Below are 19,707 nucleotides of genomic sequence, written 5' to 3'. Positions count from 1 at the left end.
AGGGGTACTGTTGGGGTACTGTAATGGTGCTGTAGGGGTTTTGTAGGATTACTGTAGGGGTACTGTAGGGCACTGTAGGGGTATTGGAGGGGTATTGGAGGGGTATTGGAGGGGTAGTGGAAAGGCACTGTACGGGTATTGAACGGGTACTGTAGGGGTACTGTAGGGGTATTGGAGGGGTATTGGAGGGGTATTGGAGGGGTATTGGAGGGGTAGTGGAGGGGTATCGTAGGAGTACTGTAGGGGTACTGTAGGGGTACTGTAGGGGTACTTTAGTAGTGCTGTACGGGTTTTGTAGGATCACTGTAGGGGTACTGTAGGGTACTGTGAGGGTATTGGAGGGGTAGTGGAAGGGCACTGTACGGGTATTGAACGGGTACTGTAGGGGTTCTGTAGAGGTACTGTAGTGGTACTGTAGGGGTTTTGTAGGATTACTGTAGGGGTACTGTAGGGCACTGTAGGGGTATTGGAGGTGTATTGGAGGGGTATTGGAAGCGTACTGGAGGGGTACTGTAGGGGCTCTGTAGGGGTACTGTTGGGGTACTGTAGGGGTACTGTAGGGGTACTTTAGTAGTGCTGTAGGGGTTTTGAAGGATTACTGTAGGGGTACTGTAGGGGTACTGTAGGGGTACTTTAGTAGTGCTGTACGGGTTTTGTAGGATTACTGTAGGGGTACTGTAGGGTACTGTGAGGGTATTGGAGGGGTAGTGGAAGGGCACTGTACGGGTATTGAACGGGTACTGTAGGGGTTCTGTAGAGGTACTGTAGTGGTACTGTAGGGGTTTTGTAGGATTACTGTAGGGGTACTGTAGGGCACTGTAGGGGTATTGGAGGTGTATTGGAGGGGTATTGGAAGCGTACTGGAGGGGTACTGTAGGGGCTCTGTAGGAGTACTGTTAAATTATTGTAGTTTTTTGGAAAATATGAGAAACTTCTGGAAATTTTGAAAAGTTTCTAAAAAATTTTATAACGGCTGGAAACATCGAAAACTTTTAGAAAGTTCTGAAAAATTCAAGGAATTTTAGAATTTTTTGGAAAGATATTACCTATTTAATATCTTCAAAAATCACCAGTTTTCAGAAAAAAACATTCAAAGAAGTTGATTCAAAAAAAAAAGAAAAAAATACCTGAAAATTGAGCAGGAAAAACCGGAAATTGACAATTTGATTGCTCCTGAAGAGCACCAAAAATACTGAAAAGGCATCGAGAAGTGATTAAATTACGCCGATAACTCGGAAATACCAGATAAGCCAAAAAGGTATTGAAAAATTTATCATATACCTGGCCAAAGATGCTCAGGAAATATTGAGTTTGGAATTTGATTTTTAAAAAAATGCAAATGTGACTTTTTCTTAATTTGAAAAGAGGATAGAAAGATCACAAATTAAATTTCTATACACAGCTTGGCACAACAAATGCGTGAGCATTTCCCAAAAATGAGAAAATGTGAAGTGGAGTGGAACAATTAATCTTTTCATTTGATGCGTTGCTTCTGAGAATTAGAAGTTCTTGAAATTAGGTTTTAGGCAGACGTCAATGATTTGCCTACCTTCAAAACCGTGAGGTTTCTAGTTGAAAGTTGAAAAAAGTGAGAAAATTTGTAATATCTCTCCGAAATTCTCCAAAATGCTCCAAAATTCTCCGCAATTTTCCAAAATGCTCCGAAATTCGCCGAAATGTTCCAAAAGTCTCCAAACTTCTTAAAAATGCTCCAAAAATTTTAAAAACGCTCCAAATTGCTCCAAATTTCTTCAACATGCTCCAAGGTTCTCCAAAGTTATTCAAAATTCTCCAAAATTCTCCAAAATTCTCCAAAATGCTCCAACATGCTCCAAAACTTTCCAACATGCTCTAAAACTTTCCGAAATGCCACCGGTGACTCATATCGCTAAAGATGTTTCTTTAGATTACGACGACTTCTCGAACAATGTATTGAGAAAATCAACAATGGGGAGATTGAAAAAGAATACCAGAATTCAAGCGTATACTTTTATTTGCCCGAAAGATATTTTATAATATAAAACCTTTATTAATCAGCAATTAAATGTATTATGGTTTATACTGTACATATTTAGACTGCTGTAGACTGTCATAAGTAGAGTCATGACAAAGAACTAATGTCCAATCCGATTTCCCTGTACTCCTGATCATCCACCACTCCTTCTCCATCAAACCGAACCGAATCCAGCAGCTTCTCATTCGCATCCACATGCCAGATCCATACTCCTCCAAGATTCTTCTCCTTCACATATTTCATCTTTTCCTGGATGCTCTTGTCGGTCTCAAATGTTACAAAGTTCCTGGTGTCCGGGTTCCAGGTATAGGAGCTTCTAGTCTCTTCATCCCAATCAGCTGGGCTTAGATCCAACTCCTCATGCTGTGCTGACCATCTAGACATGTAGGCTTCTCCCTGAGGCTTGTTATCCACAAGCTCCACGTCTCGGAACACTTGCCGTCCCGGCTCAACGGGCTCCGGGACATTTTTCCAGAGCCGCACAAAGAATGGAATCACCATGTTTAACTTTCCAGGCTCACCTGTCTTCTCGGCATAGTATCTCAAAGTCCAGTCCACATTATGACGTGTAGGCCCGTACAGCGGAGAGATCGGCCCGGTTGGCTTCCCCCATTCATTCGGCCACGGCCCATAGTAGTCCATGGAATGCACATTGAAGAAATCCACGTGGCTTGAAATTGTTCTCAAATCGTAGCCCAGCTCCAAATTGCTTACTTCTGCTTGGGGTACTGCCACGGATATTATAAACTCATAGCCTAAATGCTGGCGGAGATCCGCTAAAAATCTGGAGTAATGGGCTTTATCTTCTGGCGAAGGCCACTTCCAGAAAATATCGACTCCGTGGAGCTCGTGGTAAGCGAGGAAGCTTGAGATGGAGTTGAGGAAGGCTCTGGAAAACGGAGAGAATTAAGTGCAGCCGACATTTAACGGGTGTTGTGTCTTGACACGGTTTTAGTGCACTGGCGCTTTCTTAGTGCATTGGCGTATTTTTCGTGCACTGGCTCAACCTGCTCTTGGCCCATTTTTAGTACCCTGACGCGTTTCCAGTGCATTGACGCATTTCTAGTGCACTTACACATTTTCCGTTCTTCAACGGATTACTGGGTCTTGGCGCTTTCTTAGTGCATTGACGTACTTTTCGTGCACAGGCGCGACTATAGCGACTTTGCCCACTTCTGGTGAGCTGGCGCTTTTTAGTGCACTGACGCAATTTCAGTGCTTTGGCGTTTTCTTAGTGCATTGACGTACTTTTCGTGCACTTACGCTTACGCAACCTGCTCTTAGCGCATTTTAAGTGCACTGGCGCTTTTCTAGTTCACTTACATACGTCATTCTTTTCAGGTTTTTTTTCGATTCTTTGACGCACTTCTGGTGCACTGACGTAATTTTCGTGCAGCACATCTTTGCGCCTTGGCGCATTTCTAGTGCTTGTTTTGGGACGGCATTTTTGCTCAAATGCAAATGTACAAAAAACCCCAAAACGTGACGCTCATGGTGTCAGAGTGTCCCATGTCGGATTGATCTACGTAGATCTACGAGAGTCGCGGGAATTTAGACGCAAGTTTCTCAACTGATTTTGCATGGTTAAGAACGTTATGACGTCACATTTCTTGAGCAAAAAAATCCCCCTTTTTTGTATACACCACGGACGCCTTGCAAATTTGTATGAACGCCCGTAAACTGTCAGCTGCTCCAAAAAAATTTCAACCCACTTTTTCATCTCCACATTTGACAAAACTGGATAAAAGTGCTGTGAATTCTCAAATCCACCAATTGAAATCATCATTTTCACATTAGAATCCTCATTTCTTCTCACTTTATCCCGCAAATTCGAAAATCGAATTCTCGCCGCGTCATTCTTGAATCCCAAGGAACCATCAAACTTCATCTGAACGTACGCAAAGACTGCATGAGTTAACTTGGCAACCTGATGAGACGTGATATCGGTGCGTTCCCAGTCGGCGTAGAAGCCAACGATTCGGGATGGGGTGGTTTCTGAGAGTTTTGTAGATTTTTGAAAAAAAATTTAAAATTTGAAAAAAAACGAACCTGTTTCATTATTTGACATTTTGTAGTTAGAATGGATGGAGAAAAAAGTAGAATCTTGTTTTTCATGGCAGTGACGACAAACTTTCCATCTCTGCGTCTCTTCTGATCGGCGATGTTTTTTTGTTTTGGCGCCTGCGTCTCGGTACATGAGAAGGGAACTCGTCTTATGTATTTCATAACTTTTTTAAAAGATATTTCAGAAGTTTTAAGAAAAATGAGGAAAAAACGAAAGCTGAGGAAATCGAAAATATATTTCGTGAAAGATGAAATAGAATTTCAAAGGCATAGGCATGGGTTAAGGCGCCTACATGACGCCTGAAATGACTAGAATAGACCGGAACCGTTCCCAGTTGCCGAGGAGGTTTTGCTCGAAGTTTCCAAAGCCTGCCAAGCTTGAATTTCCCGTCAAAAAATATTTCTGATATTGAGAAAAGTTGAATTTTCCGCCAAAATGGTGTTTCTCAGAAATTTTGAATTCCCGCTAAAATAATGATCTTTCATAAAACTTAAATTTTTGCTAAAATTGGTTTTTCTCAGAAATTTAAATTTCCCGCCAAAATTTTAAATCAGAAAATTTAAATTTCACGAAAAAAACTTTTCTCAAAGTATTTGAATTTCCCGCCAAAATTTTTATCTGAAAACATGAATTTACCACCGAAAAAGTTTTTTTTTTCAAAAAATTTGAATTTCCCGCCAAAAAATGTTTCCCAATAACTTGAATTTCCCGCCAAAATTTTTTTTCTCAAAAAATTGAATTTCCAGCAAAAAAATTTCTCAGAAAGTTTGAGTTTCCCGCCAAAAAAATTTTCTTTGAAAATTTGAATTTCCCTCCAAAAGTTTTACTCAGAAAACCACGTGGTGTCAGAGTGTCTCATTTCGGTTTGATCTACGTAGGTCTACAAAAAATGCGGGAAAAGAGACGCAGAGTTTTTAACTGATTTCGTATGGCTAAGAACTTTCTGACGTCACATTTTTTGGGCAAAAAATTCCCCCAATTTTTGTAGATCAAACCGTGATGGGACAGCCTGGCCCCACGCGGAAAACATGAATTTCCCGCCAAAAACATTGTCGGCTAACAGGAACCCCCTCAAAAATAAAAAAAAACCGGAAAATCCTAAGCCGAAATAGCGTCAGTGGCGAGCAGACCCTCGCCACTGACGCCAAGCCTAAGCCGAAGCCTAAGCCTAGGCCTAAGCCTAAATCTAAGCCTAGGCCTAAGCCTTAGCCTGAGCCTAACCTTCACTACCTCGAATTCTTCCCGAACTTTGATCATCTTCCATATTTTATCACCAGTATCCCATCACCCCCCGCAGGATGCTTCTCCCCGATCACGAGCTGATCACAAGCTGCGTAATCCAATTATGCACCATGGTATATATTCGCCTGCCTTGCACCTGCCTTCAACCATTACCATGAAGATGCCCTTGATCTTGCTGCTTCTCGTCACCGCCGCATCGGCTGTCAAATGACCAAAAAAGGTCATTTGATCTAAAACGTTTTGAATGAAAATGATTTATTCTGACCCCAAAATGACAATCAGTAAAAGCCTGGACGGAAAACAAAAGGCTTATGCTGTGTGCAGACATTCTTCTTAATCCAATCATCCGTGCATCCTGCCGCTGATTCGCAACAGCTTTTCGACACGCTTACATTATTTTCAACATTGATATTTTCTGAATATCAATTAATGTGCGGATTTTCGTTTTCACAACAAATAACCTACCATTACACAAAGTATTCACTCTTTTGAACAACTGGGGTCCACATGATCTTTGAGGGGAATCGAGAAATTGTCGGAAAAAGTTGAATCTGGTCTGTTTGCAGACGTTCTCCTTGATCCAGTCGTCTGTGCATCCTCCCTCTGGTGTGCAGCAGTGATCCGAAATCTTGACTTTATTATCAACATTGATGTCTTCTGAATATCAATTGGTATGCGGATTTTGTTACAGACTACTTACCACCGCACACAGTTTTAACCCTTGTGAACAGTTTTGGTCCACACGATCTTTCAAGGGCTTTGAATGAAGGTCCGAAAAAGTTGAACCTGGGCGCTCTGCAAAAGGTTTCCTTAATCCACTGGTCCTCGCAAACCACTTCGCAACAGTTGTCCATAAGTTCCCACTCAATTTTATATGTATAATTTAGATTCGGGCAAATTCTATCGACACGACGAATGAGTAGTCCTCCACACGTTTTCTCCGGTCTGGCAAACATTGAATGGTCAAAGTGGTGGACGAACGCCGATGCGGCGGCGACGAGAAGCAGCAAGATCAAGGGCATCTTCATGGTGATGGTTGAAGGCAGGTGCAAGGCAGGCGAATATATACCATGGTGCATAATTGGATTAGGCAGGTTTTGATCAGCTCGTGATCGGGGAGAAGCATCCTGCGGGGGGTTATGGGAAACTGGTGATAAAATATGGAAGATGATCAAAGTTCGGGAAGAATTCGAGGTAGTGAAGGTTAGGCTCAGGCTAAGGCTTAGGCCTAGGCTTAGATTTAGGCTTAGGCCTAGGCGTAGGCTTCGGCTTAGGCTTGGCGTCAGTGGCGAGGGTCTGCTCGCCACGGACGCTATTTAGGCTTAGGATTTTCCGGTTTTTTTGATTTTTGAGGAGATTCCTGTTGGCCGATTTAGGCTTAGGCTTAAGCTTAGACAGAGGCTTAGGCTGAGGCTCAGTATTAGAGCAGGCACGCATGTAGGCTCAAGGTATGTGTAGGTTACCTAGGATGCATTTTTTTGTTCCTACGTGACAATTTGAAGTTTCGCAGAGTTGACATAATTCCCAATGAATGACTGTGTATGGTTTTTTGAACTCTTTTCTTTCCAATTCTGCAGACTTGCAAGGTTAGTTCTAAAATTGTTGTATAAATACAAACCTAGTTCCGATGATTTTCTATCTGACAACCTACCTAGTAACTATGTCACCTCTCTTCCTGATCCTGTTGCTTCTAGTCTCTACCACTTACCCTTACATCATTGACTCTTCGGAGAGTTATGAAGTTCTAATGCTATTCGGGTATAAGAGAACATGTGGACGACGCTTGATGAACAGGATTAATAGAGTATGCGTGAAGGATATAGGTGAGCAACTCTTTTTTTTGTGAGGACTCTTTTTTTGTTTCAGATCCAGCAGATATCGATCCGAAGATCAAATTATCGGAGCACTGTTGTATCAAGGGATGCACAGATGGATGGATCAAGAAGCATATTTGCAGTGAGGAAGTTCTGAATTTTGGATTTTTTGAAAATTGATTGTCTTGATTATTTTGTGAATAAATGCTCAATTCTCTAAAAATTTTGATATAAACCCAGAAAAAATAGAAGATTCTAGCTCGCTTTTGAAATTTCCAGGAACGTAGGCACGTAGGTACGTAGCCACGTAGGCACGTAGTCGCGTAGTCGCGTAGGCACGTAGTAACCTAGGCACGTAGGTACCTAGGCACGTAGGCACGTAGGCACGTAGGCACATTGGCACATAGGCACGTAGGCACGTAGGTACGTAGGCACGCAGGCACGTTGGCACATAGGCACGTAGGCACATAGGCACATAGGCACGTAGGCACGTAGGCACGTAGGCACGTAGGCACGTAGGCACGTAGGCACGTAGGCACGTAGGCACATTGCCACATAGGCACGTAGGCACGTATGCACGTATGCACGTATGCACGTAGGCACGTAGGCACGTAAACAGGTAGGTACATAGGCACGTAGGCACGTAGTTCGATCTCGAAGATTTCTATATTACCACTTACACTTTAATTCAGTTTTTGTACATAGGTTCATACAATATGTTCAAGTTTTTATCAGGCGTACCTCCAGCTTCCATGCAGGCGCAAAAACGCCTGCGGCGACCTCTGCCTACTTCGCGAAAATTGCTCAACTATGGATTAAAGTAATTAAATTAAATTTGGAATAAATTGTATAAAACTTTATTGAACATATATATATATATAAACATACAATTAACAATGTATCTAAAACTGTTAAAGGTGGTGTAGTCGAAATTTTTAATTGCGTTTGTTAGACTTGAAATTGTCTGAAAACCGCGAATTTCATAATGAAAATTCTTGAAAATTTTTCAAAAAAAAGTTATGGCGGCTCAAAAAAAAAAAAGACCAAAAACTAGTTATTGAAATTTGGTACATTTAACGTTGATAGATCACCAGAAATTACCAAATTTTACCAAATCTAGTGGTCCATCAACTTTAAATGTGCTTAAATAAAAATCATTTTTTGAGCTGCCATAACTTTTTTTTGTTGAAAATTTTACAAGAAGTTTCATTAGGAAATTAGGTATTCTCAGATTTTGACTAGACCACAATTGATAAACAAAGTTGGGAAATGATCTTTTGGATACATATTTCAAAACAATGTTTGTTTCCCGCGCTAGCAATCTATGTCATTAGCCTGAGACACCAAAGATTTACTCATTTCCGTGGGCACTGTAGTGAAACGGCACTAGAACTTGCTACACTACCCTTTTTCCAACATAATATTGACTTTAAAAACTTCCGATACGGGCCATGTACTAGTAGAGTTGACAGACTACCCACAAAGCTATGAAGCACAAAATTAACTGACAGAATAGTGTTTTCAATTTGGCTATACCCACCATTATTCTTGTCCTTTTGTAACAATAAAATTAGTGGCGCTATGATGAAAATCGTTGGGATACAAAATTGAATAACTATTCCTACGAAGGAACGAATTTGTAGCTGACGAGTTTGAGCGGATACTCGAGAGGATTTAGAGATGAAGAGGTAGTATATACTACAGGAGGAGAAGAATAGAATTTTTAGTGTTCTGAAGAAGTATATGGATCGACGAGCCATGAGCATGTAGGTCTCGAAAAATCCTTCGGCGGCGAAGACAAACGCGGGTTCGAGGAAGAACCCTTTCGTCGGGCAGGGATGGCTCTGAAAGAATGTGAAAGTTTATACTGTGTAACAAACCGTGCCTACGTGCCTAGGTGCATAGGTGCCTAGGTGCCTACATGTCTACGTGCCTACGTGCCTACGTGCCTACGTGCCTACGTGCCTATGTGCCTACGTGCCTACGTGCCTATGTGCCTATGTGCCTACGTGCCTACATGCCTACATGCTTACGTGCCTACATGCCTACGTGCCTAAATTTCAAAATGGAGCTAGAGCTTTCTAGTTTTTTTGTGTTTAGCCTCAAATTTTACGAGAAATTCGAATTTTGATATCCCCATACCTCTAAAACAATCCGTCTCGCCCTGTTCTGCTCTGGAAGATTCAAAAATATTGGTGTCAGTGGGAGCATATCGCTAATATAGCTCAAAGCAAGTAGACAAGCTCGAGTCGACGTTTTCTTAATGCGAAACCGGTTCCTAGCTATTGAACTGCTGCGGTTCTCGAACAGGAACAGCATTGAGACATGGACGGCTGGAATTTAAGTTTTTTTTAAATCAATTTTACTGTAAATATGACTTACCAGCACTGACCAAGTACATTGAATAATATTGGACTGGAGTTGGAATTCCTAGATTTGTCGCAAGGCCCACTGAAAAGCCAGCAAGATACGGGAAATAGTTGTATGGAGTGATGATGAATGAGTAGATGAGTTGAGAGATTGCATACCAGACATTCAGGATCCAAAGGCCAAACTTCACCTGCTTCATGCATTCCGGGCTTTTCTTCAGGATACAGTAGCCGGTGAAAACTTGAACTGGTAAAGCGACAAGCCCAATTGCTCGGCAAATAAACTGCAGGCCTTCTTTGGAAGTTAAGAATGTATTTTCAACTTGGCATTTTGTTGAATAAACTGTGGTGAAGTATTCGGCGGAGAAGTCTCTAGACATTACGCATAAGCAAATGAGAAAGCTAGTCGCCTAGCTCCCAGGGTATTCTGTTTTTTGTCAGAAAGCCAAAAACATGTTCATGCTACGAAATAGAGTTACTAATGAGTTCATTCAACTTGGAAATTGCATTTCCGAAAACAAGAGGTTGTTTTTATTGAAAAGTACCTGGAAACTCTTTTCAACTGGAGAATCGAAAACCATGTGACTAGAGTGTACCAGAATCCTGAAATTTTGCACTTTTGGGCCGGGGTTATTTTAGGCTCTCTAACACCGAGAAGGTTAAGCTTAGTTCCAAAGGGCTTTTTTTCTGTTATCATAGCAGTACGGTACCCGATTCATTCCAGAAAAAAATTATAAAAATTAATCAAATATTTAAAGCGATAAGTTTTCCCCGGTCATATTTTACACGTCTGTCTCCAATTCGAACCCGTTGAAAACATTCATCACAGCATGAAGCTCGACTCGTAGAGCTTCAAAATATTGGAAATCCCAGTATAACTTCCTGGAGACTTCCCGACCACCCAACACAATCTCTGCCAGATCACGTCCACTCATGTCCGACAGGCTAATTGTGTCCCAATACTTCTGGTCCAAAAACTGCTTAGCCCATGCAATCACGTCAGGCTTCTGAAAAAAAAAAGAATCTCGACTCAAAAATTAACAAAGTAGTCCCTTACAGTCCAAGTTTTCCAATCAAGGGAGCCGCTGGGTGGTGTGTGGAGCTTTTTCGATGCTGGCTGAAAAAAATTTGATATAAGTTGGAAATGAATAAGTAAACTCACTTTGAGCTCTTTGTGCTCCACTTTTTGAGGCGTACTTGCACTTTTAAAACCCAGAAACCTGATTTCGTCATCGACTGGCTCCAGTTTAGGCTGTAAGTGAGCTTGAATATTTCGCCCCACTGGAGTGGAACGAGAAATGGAAGATCTGGCTGAAGCCCATGCTGGTACTTGAGGTGAAGCATCGGCAGACGCCAACAATGCTGGATACGGTGAGCACGATGAGCTGGCAACAGGTGGAGGAGAGGATACATCGACTGTTGGAGGCAAAGATCTAGAACTCTCTGATCTTTCTTCAGTAGCTCTTTTTTCCGTCGCAGGATCGGCGTCCATTGATGAGCGCAAGTCCGATGTTGAAGGCGAGGGATCTGAAGATGCATGAGGATCTTCTCCGGTTTCCGTTGCGGGGCATACAGCGACTGTTGGAGGCAAAGATCTTGAACTCTCTGATCTTTCTTCAGAAACCCTGTTTTCCGATTCGGGAGTCGCAGGAGAGTCGCAGGCGTGCATTGAGGAGCACAAGTCTGATGTTGAAGGCGAGGGATCTGAACTTCCGGAGGTTTCTTCTTCTGTTGCGGGTTCCATTGCTGGCGAGGATCTAGCGCTTTCCGATGCAGGTGGAGCAGGAGCAGTGTCCATCGGAATAGCAGATGTTGAAGGTAAGTTCTCAGATCTTTCCGAACCTTCTCGACAGCCCCAGTCTTCCAATGCAGGAGACTCTTGCTCAATCTCCATTGGAGTGTAGACTCTTGGAGGCGATGGATCGGAGCCTTCTTCAGTAGCCATGTTTTCGGGAGGATCCCAGGAAGTTGCTTCTTCCATAGCTCTTCTGATAATCTCTGACGGTGTTGGAGCATCTTCGACTTCGTTCTTCACAAGTCTGGATTCTCGGGGCGTCTTCATCCTTTCGGGTAACACGCCCTCCATCGTTTGCTTTCTTCTTTTGAAGTAGAGTTCCAGCTGGAAATTTGAACTGTTTTATTTGAAAAGCTTGCGTATTAGCTCGAACGTCTAAAAAAATTTGAAGTTTTGATTTGGACTGGCTGGCAAAAGTGGATCATTTGGGATCAAAAAATTTACCACTTGGCTTGCAATATTAACATTGGAAGTTTGAATAAAATCCTCGATCTTCTGATTATCTGTGGTCCTCCTTCCAATAATATAGTGAAAATATATATTCAAATTTTTCTTGACTTCGAAAGGAATTTTATCCAACTCCTCCTCGGCGAATTTTTCTTCATACTGCCTTTTTTGATCGCGCTGTATGTGGTAAAATGTCACAAGATCTGCGATACGGCTTCGGTTCTTGGTGATCAATCTGAGTTCCAGCTCAGTGCAGAGACGTTTCTGAGCGAGAAGTTGTGTGAACATTTTCCGTAGATCCTCCGACTCCAGGAATACTTTCTCCCAATTCTGAATTGATTTCAAGCTTTAAACTTCACAATTCCAACTGAAAACTAACAATTGGTGGGTCACAATCTTTCCAGCCCTGCTCCAACTCTGCTAGAGCATAGGTGCACTGGTTTGTCGAGTACTTGTGATCCAAAAACCAACGACAGATCTGTAAGTTTATGGTTCAGTTTCAACTATTTCATTATACCTGTCCACTTCTCCAATTTGTGCGTTCCACTAGATTTGACAACCTTTCATGATCCGGTACCATAGAGTCTTCTCGGTAAGACTGTAAAAGAAGCTTCTGTGTGGCTTCGCACTCGTACTCGAACTTTTCCTCAACAAGTGTCAAACCATAGCCAAGCTGAGTTAGTCTCATACGAGCTCCGAAATAGATATTGAGCTGGAAATAGTTATGAACAGTTGTGATGTCATTTGAAAGATGACCTCTAAATTAGGCCCGTACAAAAAATTTAGCGGTGGACGAGCACTTTGAACAGGAAGAAAATAAATCTGAAATTGCTTTTAGTTTATTTTTCGGCTACTTTAGAGGCCCGTAAAATTGCTCCAAATGATAATTTTTTAATTTTTTGTGTTGGGAGGTAGGACAGCCGTTGGTGAAAATTTTTATAAAATTCAAAAAATTTGGAGAAATTGTTGCAATTTTGCCCACCAGCCGAAAATTTACCATTTTTTGGCTGTTTTTTTTTTGAGTTTCAAAGTGCCGTCTGCCGCTAAAAATTTTTCATTTTTAAGTCTGAAAGTTGAGCTTAATCATCATTTCAAAAATAAATAGAAAGACAAGCTATTGGAAAATATTTTTTAACTTGGCGACCATTGAGCAAGAGAGAAATTTAGCCAAAGCCTGATCAAAATTACAGTTTTAGGTCAAGCTCACCAACTACCGAGCATTTTACAAATTGAATAAAGTTGAGAAATTTGACAAAACAGTTTTTTTGTTAGAAAAAACAAAAATTCATACTGAGAGCTCAAAAAAAACTAACTTACTTCTCTTACCGATACACGACATTTTTTAGCAATCTTCGTAATTTCGTGGGTATCAATTGGAAGCAACCTTAATCTTCTTCTATTCAAGTATGTCCTATTGAGGTAAGCGGCTACTTTATGCCGTTCGATGTGCTCCACTACTGGCACTTCCGGAATCTGAGCTCTTGAAGGAGCAGCTGAAGTTGTTGGAGCCTCGATACCAATAACTTCATTGTTGTGTTGAAGCTGTGGAATTTGTGAAATTCCAGCTTGCTCGGCGACTGATGCTTGAGGCTTCTCGGATTTGTTTCCAGTGGCACTTTTCTGAAATTGTTATTCTTTTTTTTCGGTAAACCCTAGTAATACTCACTCGGGCTCTTGGTTTTGAAGCTTTGGCTGGCTCAGCTTTTTTCGGAACAGGTTGTTTCTGAAAAACACTAATTTTTTTGGGTTCACATATCCAACCCCGCAAAACTTTTTGACAGCATTTTTTTTTTGACTATTTGCTCTTTTTTTGGCAATTTTCGGCCGATTTCTAAGTTTTTTGGCAGAATTTTTGGAATGTCTCATTTTTCGTTGTTTCTGGGCATAGTGTTTTTTTTTGATTTTTCTGCTTTTTTGGGATTGTGTAATTCGTGGGTATCAGGCCTAGGGGAGGGGGTCTACGGGGCCTAAGCCTGCGCCTAAGCCTAAGCCTAACTAGAAAGTCTAAGCCTACGCCTAAGCCTAAGCCTAAACCTACGCCTAATGTAAGCTTAAACCTAGTGAAAAATTTTCAAGACACTTACCTTTTCCTTTGCTGGACGACCTCTCCTTTTAGCTACTGTTTCGACAGATGTCTGCTGAAAAAAATTAAAGTTTACAAGAGTTAATTTTTCAAATTTTTTGATAAATTTCAACTTAAAAATTGGCAACAAATTTTTTTTTCAAAATTTTCAGTAGTATAACTTACAGCTTGAGCCTTTCTTCGAGCCTGGCAAGATGTGGACGATTTCTTGGGCATTTTTTCACTTTTTCTGAAATTATTATCAGTGAAAAAACTTTGGAAATTAAAGAAAATACAAGAAAAATACAAGATATCATTTAAAAAAATCTAAAACATTGAATTTCAAACTAAAAAGATGATTTAAAAAATCATCAAATTATCACAACAACCATAGCAACGGAAATAAGAGAATCGATACGTGTGAAGTGTCATAAATGAGATGCAAAGGGCGGTAGGCAGTGCTAAGAATCAGGAGAGACGAGAGAAAAAGAGGGAAAAGGCCGCAATGCACCAGATGCGACGCGCAATATTTTGTTGGAGTTGAGGGCAAATGCGTTAATACAAGTGGTGTCAGAGTGTCCCATGTCGTCGAATTCAGCATGCTAACGTCACATTTTTCTGGATGCAGAATTCCCGCATTTTTTGTAGATCAAACCGTACCGTACACCGTACAGCCTGACAAAAATTTTCGTGTGCAAACTTTGGCAATTTTTTTAGCATTCAGCATTTTCAAACGAAATTTTAACGTATTTGCTTGCAATTTGCTTGCAAAAAATTTGAAGAACATTATTTTCCACACTTTATTTTTGTCTAAAGCTGTTTTCATGACCATAAAATAAAATCAATTGGTAAACCCTTTATTTTGATGAAATTTAAAAAAAGTGTTTTTTGTGTTAAAATTTTTAATTCCGATAGATATCCACAGTAATTTGGAAGATTAAACTCTGAAAAAGTTCAATTTATTGAAAAAAAAAAACCAAAATCGGTCGGGCTTTTCTTAGGCTTAGGCTTAGGCTTAGGCTTAGGCTTAGGCATAAGCTTACGCTTAGACTCAAGCCTATGAAGATATCAACCGGCCTGAAAATTCGATGGCCACACAGAAAACATAACCCCCAAAAGTGTCTTATTTTACGAAAAAAACATCATTTATTTTGAACAACCCTTGGAAAATTTAGCAGGTTAACGGCCAAGGTGGACTGAAAATTCTGGAATTATTTAGGCATAAAGCTCCACATTATACTCACCAATACATGTGGAACAACGGAGATTTCTTCCCATCAATCGTGCTATCAGGTGCGACATATTCTATTCTGTTTGTCGTCTCGTCGACTTTTACTTGGTACGAGTAGCCATTCGGGTATTTTGTGATGTACCAAGTGCTGTTCTCACAAATTATTCCGAAAAATGAAAAAATATCGATTCCAGTGGGAGTTGATCCCGGAGTAGCATTTGGAGGCATCAGGTAGGTTTCCTGGAAATAGTTTTTTGCTTGGTTATTAAGAATCAGGCTCACTGGACGGTAGGGCTTCCATGTAGGCGCCAAAGGTCTTGGAATTTCCGATCCTTGAAAATCCAGTGCAATATGCGAATCTGGACTGTTCAGACACGTCACGTTCCTAACACATCCGGCCTCTTCGGTATAAAATAAAAACGCATCTGAAAAACACCAAATTTTGAACAAAAAAAAGCAACTTTCGAATACCATTAATTGTGTATTCGCTTATATTGTCACATTCGCAAGCATCGAGGCATCCGTAATCTTCTTCACAACAGGCCAAGTAGATCAAAACCGCTAGGAGAATAGGCCTCATGATAGATATGAGAACGGGGAACGGGATTCGGTGGCTTTTATGAAGGTGAATATGTAAATTGGGTTGTTGTGTAATGTCAATTTGCAAAAAGTGTGCAAAAAATGGAAATTATCAAAAAACATTGATGGTTCTTAATTTTTATGCTTATGTTTAGTCTTAGTCTTAGGCCTAGGCTTTGGTTAAGGCTTTGGCTAAGATTTAAGCTTAGGCTCAGGCTTAGGCTTAGGCTTAGGCGTAGTCTTAGACTAGGCGTAGGCTTGAATTTTTGGATAATTCCAATTGAATATTCAAAAATGAGTCTGAAAAATGTAACAATTTGTTACAGTTTTCAGCATAATCCGGTAAAATTTACAAGTTTTTTTTTAAGTTTTCAAGAATATAAATTAAAAAATAACACGAAAAAGTTTCGGCGCATCTCTGAAGCGCCATTTAAAATTTTGTATATTGCCTTACAAGCCCAGGCTTAGGCTTAGGCTCAAGCCTAGGAAGATAGTAGCCGACCTGAAAATTTGATGGTCACACAGCCCTAATACTGAAGAAAAAAATTAAACCGTCATTTTAAATTTGTAATTTTAAAAAAGACCTTCCAAATAGTGCTTTATAAAAATTTTAACGGCAAAGGAACACTTTGAACTAAAAAAAATCGAGCTGAAATCAAAGGCTTTTAGTATACGAATATGTTCAAATCCACCTCTAAAATGACTCAAAACTGTAGAAATTATTAAAAATGCACCAAAATATTGTGAAGCGTAAACATCGAGTTTTCCGTCACTTATTTTTTGTAGACTTTAAAATCAATAATAATTATAATGTTGGCGAATTCGGTAACATTTCCGCATATTCGGAAGAGTTTCCTATAGTTAGGGCAGTGTAGAACAACACATGGTGTCAGATAACGTAACGGTATGATCTACGAAAGATGCGGGATTTTTTTACTCAAGAAAGTGTGACGTCAGTACGCTTTTAACCGTGCCGTTATGGGACATTCTGACACCACGTGGAACAATGTAATTACAAAAATTTTTATTCGTACTCTCTTTTCACGACAAAAAACATTTAAAGGATCGGAATCATCGTGACATCCATCGTGCAAACATATGGCAGCCTGTCGTCATGGCTGAAAATTTGCATCATTTTAAGAAACCTCCCGCAATTCGTTTCCAACTCACAATGAATCAGTAATACGTGGAATACCGTCAGTATGGCTGTTCACAAAATGACTGAAAACAAGAGTATTCTGAACGCAATTGGACCCCCAACAACCGAGTGCTGATCTTCTCCTTCCTCCGTCCGGCTCGTCATCTCCCCAAAGACTTTCGTCAATGTTTTCACTCGCCACGTTGTCAATCCATCCGAAGATTCGATCACGATAACATGTACCGCCTTCAATGCCGGTATAACCAGATACACCGTCACACTCGTCACGTTGATGGGCTCCGAGTCGGTAGTATCGGTTCGTTTGGTGGACAGTAATCAGTGCTGAAACATTAAAATTGATATATATATATATATATATATATATATATATATTCTAAGATTCCAGTTTGATTTCTTATTATGTGTGTCTGTGGCTGAGTTGAACTCTGCCCATGGGGTCCGCGGCAAGTTTGCCGAGCTTGGCAAGGTTAGAAATAGGGCTCCCCGCTAAGCGAGGCGCCCCATATATTTGTCAGAAAATTAATCACCTGCAATAGCTTCAAACTCTTTCCGATCATTGAATCCTCCGAGTTTTGCGTTCTCATTGCGGCACCAATGCAGAGCTTGATCATACGATGCTGCTTCCATAAAAATCTTGTGAGCAACAACCTCCCCATTCGATCGCACGTACGGTGTCCATCCTTCGGGAGCGATGATCTTGTAGTTCATCCTCTTCCCAAACTTGCACCACACGGGCGCCGTCTGCGAGTCAGACATTGGCACAAAAGCTGCTCCCTTTGCAAAATGAGTGATCGCAACTGAATTCATGTTGTCACATTCGATTATTTCTCTCAGTGGCAGTTCGAATGGTTTTGAGGAACCATTTGCATAGGGAATTTCGTATGTATGTGCACCTCCGAAGCACTCTTTGGGCCGAATCAAGTCCCGATACAAGTTGAATGGGTACTCTCCGCCAGATCTAGTGAAGTGCGAGCTTTTCGGGCGATTATTGGTGAGTAGCTCCATAACCTCTTGGGTTGGCATGAATGGCTCGATCTCGGTGATATAAAACGACTTTAGAACTTTCTGAAATTTACAAATTTTTTTTTACAAATTCTTTACAAACTCCTCCAGTTGCCACTTACCTTGCAAACCTCCAGATTCGTCTTACTCCTGGTATAGTGAGAAGCCGATCGGATGAGCACTCCATCACTCACATGAACTCCTGGATAGTATATCTCCGAATATCTCCGTCCAAGATAGTTCACCTCCGCCGGCGTCAAATCAGGTTTGTACTGGCACAACACCTCGAGCTTCAGGTTCGGATCGATGCTGATCAGCGAGTTCGGCATCACTGAGAAGTCAAAGGTGTCTCCGGTGAAGGCAAGGGCGAGAGCTCGACCATCAACTGATCCTGTCTTCACGATATATTGGTCCCAGGTCTCGGAGCCGTCCACCCAGATTTGACTGATTCCTTTGAAGAAGTCTGGAAATTTTTATACATTTTCAACAAATCAATAAGTTTAAATTCCCACTTTTCCAAACGCCAACAATATATCTATGATGAAGGTATGCAATGCTTCCCTTATGACCATCTAGGTTGGCACAGATGTTCTTGGCCTCTGTCTGATTGTGGCGAGAGAACTTGTCGAGACGTCGGAAGCAGTGTCCGAACATCTGAATCCATCCAGCACCGCAGGTGAATGTGGCTTCTGGAAATGCAATTATACAATTTTTGTATTTGAAACTAGGGATCCCAGCGACGCCGCTCGCCGCTGTGCATTTTTTTTTTTTTTTTGAAATGACCGACATATTCGGGGTTCCGCAGATTGGTGTGTGCGCAACGTAGTGTGAAGAGGTATTTGTTTGGAAGCGGCCGACACGTTCGAGGTTCCGCGCCGCATTATACATTTAGATACATGCGGCTTGAGTAAGGCCGGCGCGGAGCGCTAGTTGAACCTTCTTAAGAAATCTCGAAAAATCTACTAACCAACTACACAGACAGTTCTTGTAAAGCCTGCTACGTCCTTCTCAATCCGAACACTTCGAAGTCTCCAGGGCGCGTAGAGCTCACAGAAGTTCGTCGCGTCGGCTTCATCGCTGGTGACCACGGAGAATGACATCTCACAAATGTCTCCGGTCACTGACTGCAAATCATTTTTCCTTGTCATGCCGATTGAAAAAGCCTTACCTGAGCATCGGTCCTCGGTCTGAAGACGCCTCCAGCCTGTGCACAAGCCTTTTGTAGTCCAGAATCGACAATTAATCCACCAGTAATTTGTTGAGCGTATAGTTCTTTTTGTGAGCAAAGTATGCCAAGGAAAAGAGCAAACATCAAACTCATTGCTGAGAAGAAGTTTGAACGTTCAATTTAAAAACTCGAACTGATTGATTTTTGATGATTTTGAATTTTTCTGCGATTGGGACGTGTCAAATAAAAAAATAGATTCTGTTGGCAAAAGTTCAAAAACGTGAAAATATTCGATTTCGATGTCTTTTTTTCAAGGTAAAAATTGAACTGAAATTTAATTGATTAAACGTTTTCACGCCATAATAAATTGTTTGAAAATACTTATTTATTTTTTTTGATTATTTTGTGATTACTGTAGTGGTACCGTAGGGATACTGTTTTAGTACTAAAGGGGTACAGTAGTGATACTGTGGGGGTACTGTAGTTTAACTGTTGGGGACTGTATTTGGTACTGTAGTGGTACTGTTGAGTATTGTAGTGGTATTTTAGGGATACTGTAGTGGGACTGGCGAGGTACTGTAGTAGTGATGTAGTGGTACTGTAGGAGTATAGTAGGGGTACTGTAGAATTACTATCGAATTACTGTTGGATTACTATAGTTTCCAACAATTCAAGTTTTGATCCTTTGAAGCGGTAGTGGCAGTAGAGATTTTTTTTAAAGCTAATATAAAATTCTCCTGACACTCAGAAAGTTTTTGAA

The 19,707-nt window shown here is 41.0% G+C and overlaps 7 protein-coding genes and 2 non-coding genes across 9 annotated transcripts; 2 read left to right on the top strand and 7 right to left on the bottom strand.

Annotated features, from left to right (window-relative positions):
- Positions 1–1,975: 1,975 nt before the first annotated feature.
- chil-24 (GH18 domain-containing protein) lies at positions 1,976–4,228 on the bottom strand. The gene is made up of 3 exons (NM_062054.3): positions 4,064–4,228; positions 3,727–4,009; positions 1,976–2,903 (listed from the first exon to the last, which is right to left on the bottom strand). Exons 1-3 carry the CDS (start codon positions 4,209–4,211, stop codon positions 2,102–2,104), a joined length of 1,233 nt encoding a protein of 410 aa, NP_494455.1. The 5' UTR covers positions 4,212–4,228; the 3' UTR covers positions 1,976–2,101.
- A 1,330-nt stretch (positions 4,229–5,558) lies between these two features.
- On the bottom strand, positions 5,559–6,349 carry ins-31 (INSulin related; the record flags this gene model as incomplete). The annotated part of the gene is made up of 3 exons (NM_062053.3): positions 5,559–5,736; positions 5,787–5,978; positions 6,022–6,349. 3 exons carry the CDS (start codon positions 6,347–6,349, stop codon positions 5,600–5,602), a joined length of 657 nt encoding a protein of 218 aa, NP_494454.1. The 3' UTR covers positions 5,559–5,599.
- A 599-nt stretch (positions 6,350–6,948) lies between these two features.
- On the top strand, positions 6,949–7,353 carry ins-19 (INSulin related; the record flags this gene model as incomplete). The annotated part of the gene is made up of 2 exons (NM_001027168.2): positions 6,949–7,144; positions 7,188–7,353. 2 exons carry the CDS (start codon positions 6,949–6,951, stop codon positions 7,313–7,315), a joined length of 324 nt encoding a protein of 107 aa, NP_001022339.1. The 3' UTR covers positions 7,316–7,353.
- Positions 7,354–8,490: 1,137 nt separating this feature from the next.
- srh-71 (Serpentine Receptor, class H) lies at positions 8,491–9,884 on the bottom strand (the record flags this gene model as incomplete). The annotated part of the gene is made up of 3 exons (NM_001393030.1): positions 8,491–8,979; positions 9,278–9,468; positions 9,518–9,884. 3 exons carry the CDS (start codon positions 9,882–9,884, stop codon positions 8,491–8,493), a joined length of 1,047 nt encoding a protein of 348 aa, NP_001380053.1.
- Positions 9,885–10,206: 322 nt separating this feature from the next.
- T10D4.6 (SAM domain-containing protein) lies at positions 10,207–14,058 on the bottom strand. Its single transcript, NM_001267131.3, has 10 exons — positions 13,995–14,058; positions 13,831–13,884; positions 13,413–13,469; positions 13,064–13,366; positions 12,264–12,458; positions 12,126–12,224; positions 11,744–12,076; positions 10,667–11,623; positions 10,562–10,621; positions 10,207–10,511 (listed from the first exon to the last, which is right to left on the bottom strand). The coding sequence occupies exons 1-10, from the start codon at positions 14,043–14,045 to the stop codon at positions 10,287–10,289; spliced, it is 2,334 nt and encodes a 777-aa protein (NP_001254060.1). The 5' UTR covers positions 14,046–14,058; the 3' UTR covers positions 10,207–10,286.
- Positions 14,059–14,757: 699 nt separating this feature from the next.
- On the bottom strand, positions 14,758–15,619 carry T10D4.7 (DUF281 domain-containing protein; the record flags this gene model as incomplete). The annotated part of the gene is made up of 4 exons (NM_062050.4): positions 14,758–15,004; positions 15,053–15,279; positions 15,322–15,464; positions 15,511–15,619. The coding sequence occupies 4 exons, from the start codon at positions 15,617–15,619 to the stop codon at positions 14,980–14,982; spliced, it is 504 nt and encodes a 167-aa protein (NP_494451.2). The 3' UTR covers positions 14,758–14,979.
- Positions 15,620–15,828: 209 nt separating this feature from the next.
- On the bottom strand, positions 15,829–15,878 carry T10D4.18. Its single transcript, NR_050943.1, has one exon. It is a non-coding gene; the product is annotated as an Unclassified non-coding RNA T10D4.18 (non-coding RNA).
- T10D4.17 lies at positions 15,829–15,878 on the top strand. Its single transcript, NR_050944.1, has one exon. It is a non-coding gene; the product is annotated as an Unclassified non-coding RNA T10D4.17 (non-coding RNA).
- A 749-nt stretch (positions 15,879–16,627) lies between these two features.
- clec-123 (C-type lectin domain-containing protein) lies at positions 16,628–19,156 on the bottom strand. Its single transcript, NM_062049.4, has 7 exons — positions 18,948–19,156; positions 18,747–18,903; positions 18,292–18,468; positions 17,902–18,242; positions 17,305–17,842; positions 16,789–17,098; positions 16,628–16,736 (listed from the first exon to the last, which is right to left on the bottom strand). Exons 1-7 carry the CDS (start codon positions 19,098–19,100, stop codon positions 16,676–16,678), a joined length of 1,737 nt encoding a protein of 578 aa, NP_494450.1. The 5' UTR covers positions 19,101–19,156; the 3' UTR covers positions 16,628–16,675.
- Between the last annotated feature and the right edge of the window lie 551 nt (positions 19,157–19,707).

The sequence above is a fragment of the Caenorhabditis elegans genome, chromosome II (assembly GCF_000002985.6).
Source record: "Caenorhabditis elegans chromosome II".
NCBI classification, from domain to species: domain Eukaryota; kingdom Metazoa; phylum Nematoda; class Chromadorea; order Rhabditida; family Rhabditidae; genus Caenorhabditis; species Caenorhabditis elegans.
Note: the sequence above shows the minus strand (reverse complement) of the source record. Positions and strands in the feature narration are given on the sequence as shown.

Excerpts from the sequence above, each read along its gene's own strand:
- clec-123 (NM_062049.4), bottom strand. The coding sequence starts at position 19,100 with ATGAGTTTGATGTTTGCTCTTTTCCTTGGCATACTTTGCTCACAAAAA. Across the intron at positions 17,099-17,304 it reads AGAGTTTGAAGCTATTGCAG|CACTGATTACTGTCCACCAA; the intron begins GTGATTAATTTT and ends TTAATGTTTCAG. Across the intron at positions 16,737-16,788 it reads CCACGTATTACTGATTCATT|CCATGACGACAGGCTGCCAT; the intron begins GTGAGTTGGAAA and ends GCAAATTTTCAG.
- T10D4.6 (NM_001267131.3), bottom strand. The coding sequence starts at position 14,045 with ATGCCCAAGAAATCGTCCACATCTTGCCAGGCTCGAAGAAAGGCTCAA. Across the intron at positions 12,077-12,125 it reads AAGATTGTGACCCACCAATT|AATTGGGAGAAAGTATTCCT; the intron begins GTTAGTTTTCAG and ends AAATCAATTCAG. Across the intron at positions 11,624-11,743 it reads TTAATATTGCAAGCCAAGTG|CTGGAACTCTACTTCAAAAG; the intron begins GTAAATTTTTTG and ends TCAAATTTCCAG.
- chil-24 (NM_062054.3), bottom strand. The coding sequence starts at position 4,211 with ATGTACCGAGACGCAGGCGCCAAAACAAAAAAACATCGCCGATCAGAA. Across the intron at positions 4,010-4,063 it reads AATGTCAAATAATGAAACAG|AAACCACCCCATCCCGAATC; the intron begins GTTCGTTTTTTT and ends CAAAACTCTCAG. Across the intron at positions 2,904-3,726 it reads TCAAATGTGGAGATGAAAAA|AGCCTTCCTCAACTCCATCT; the intron begins GTGGGTTGAAAT and ends TCCGTTTTCCAG.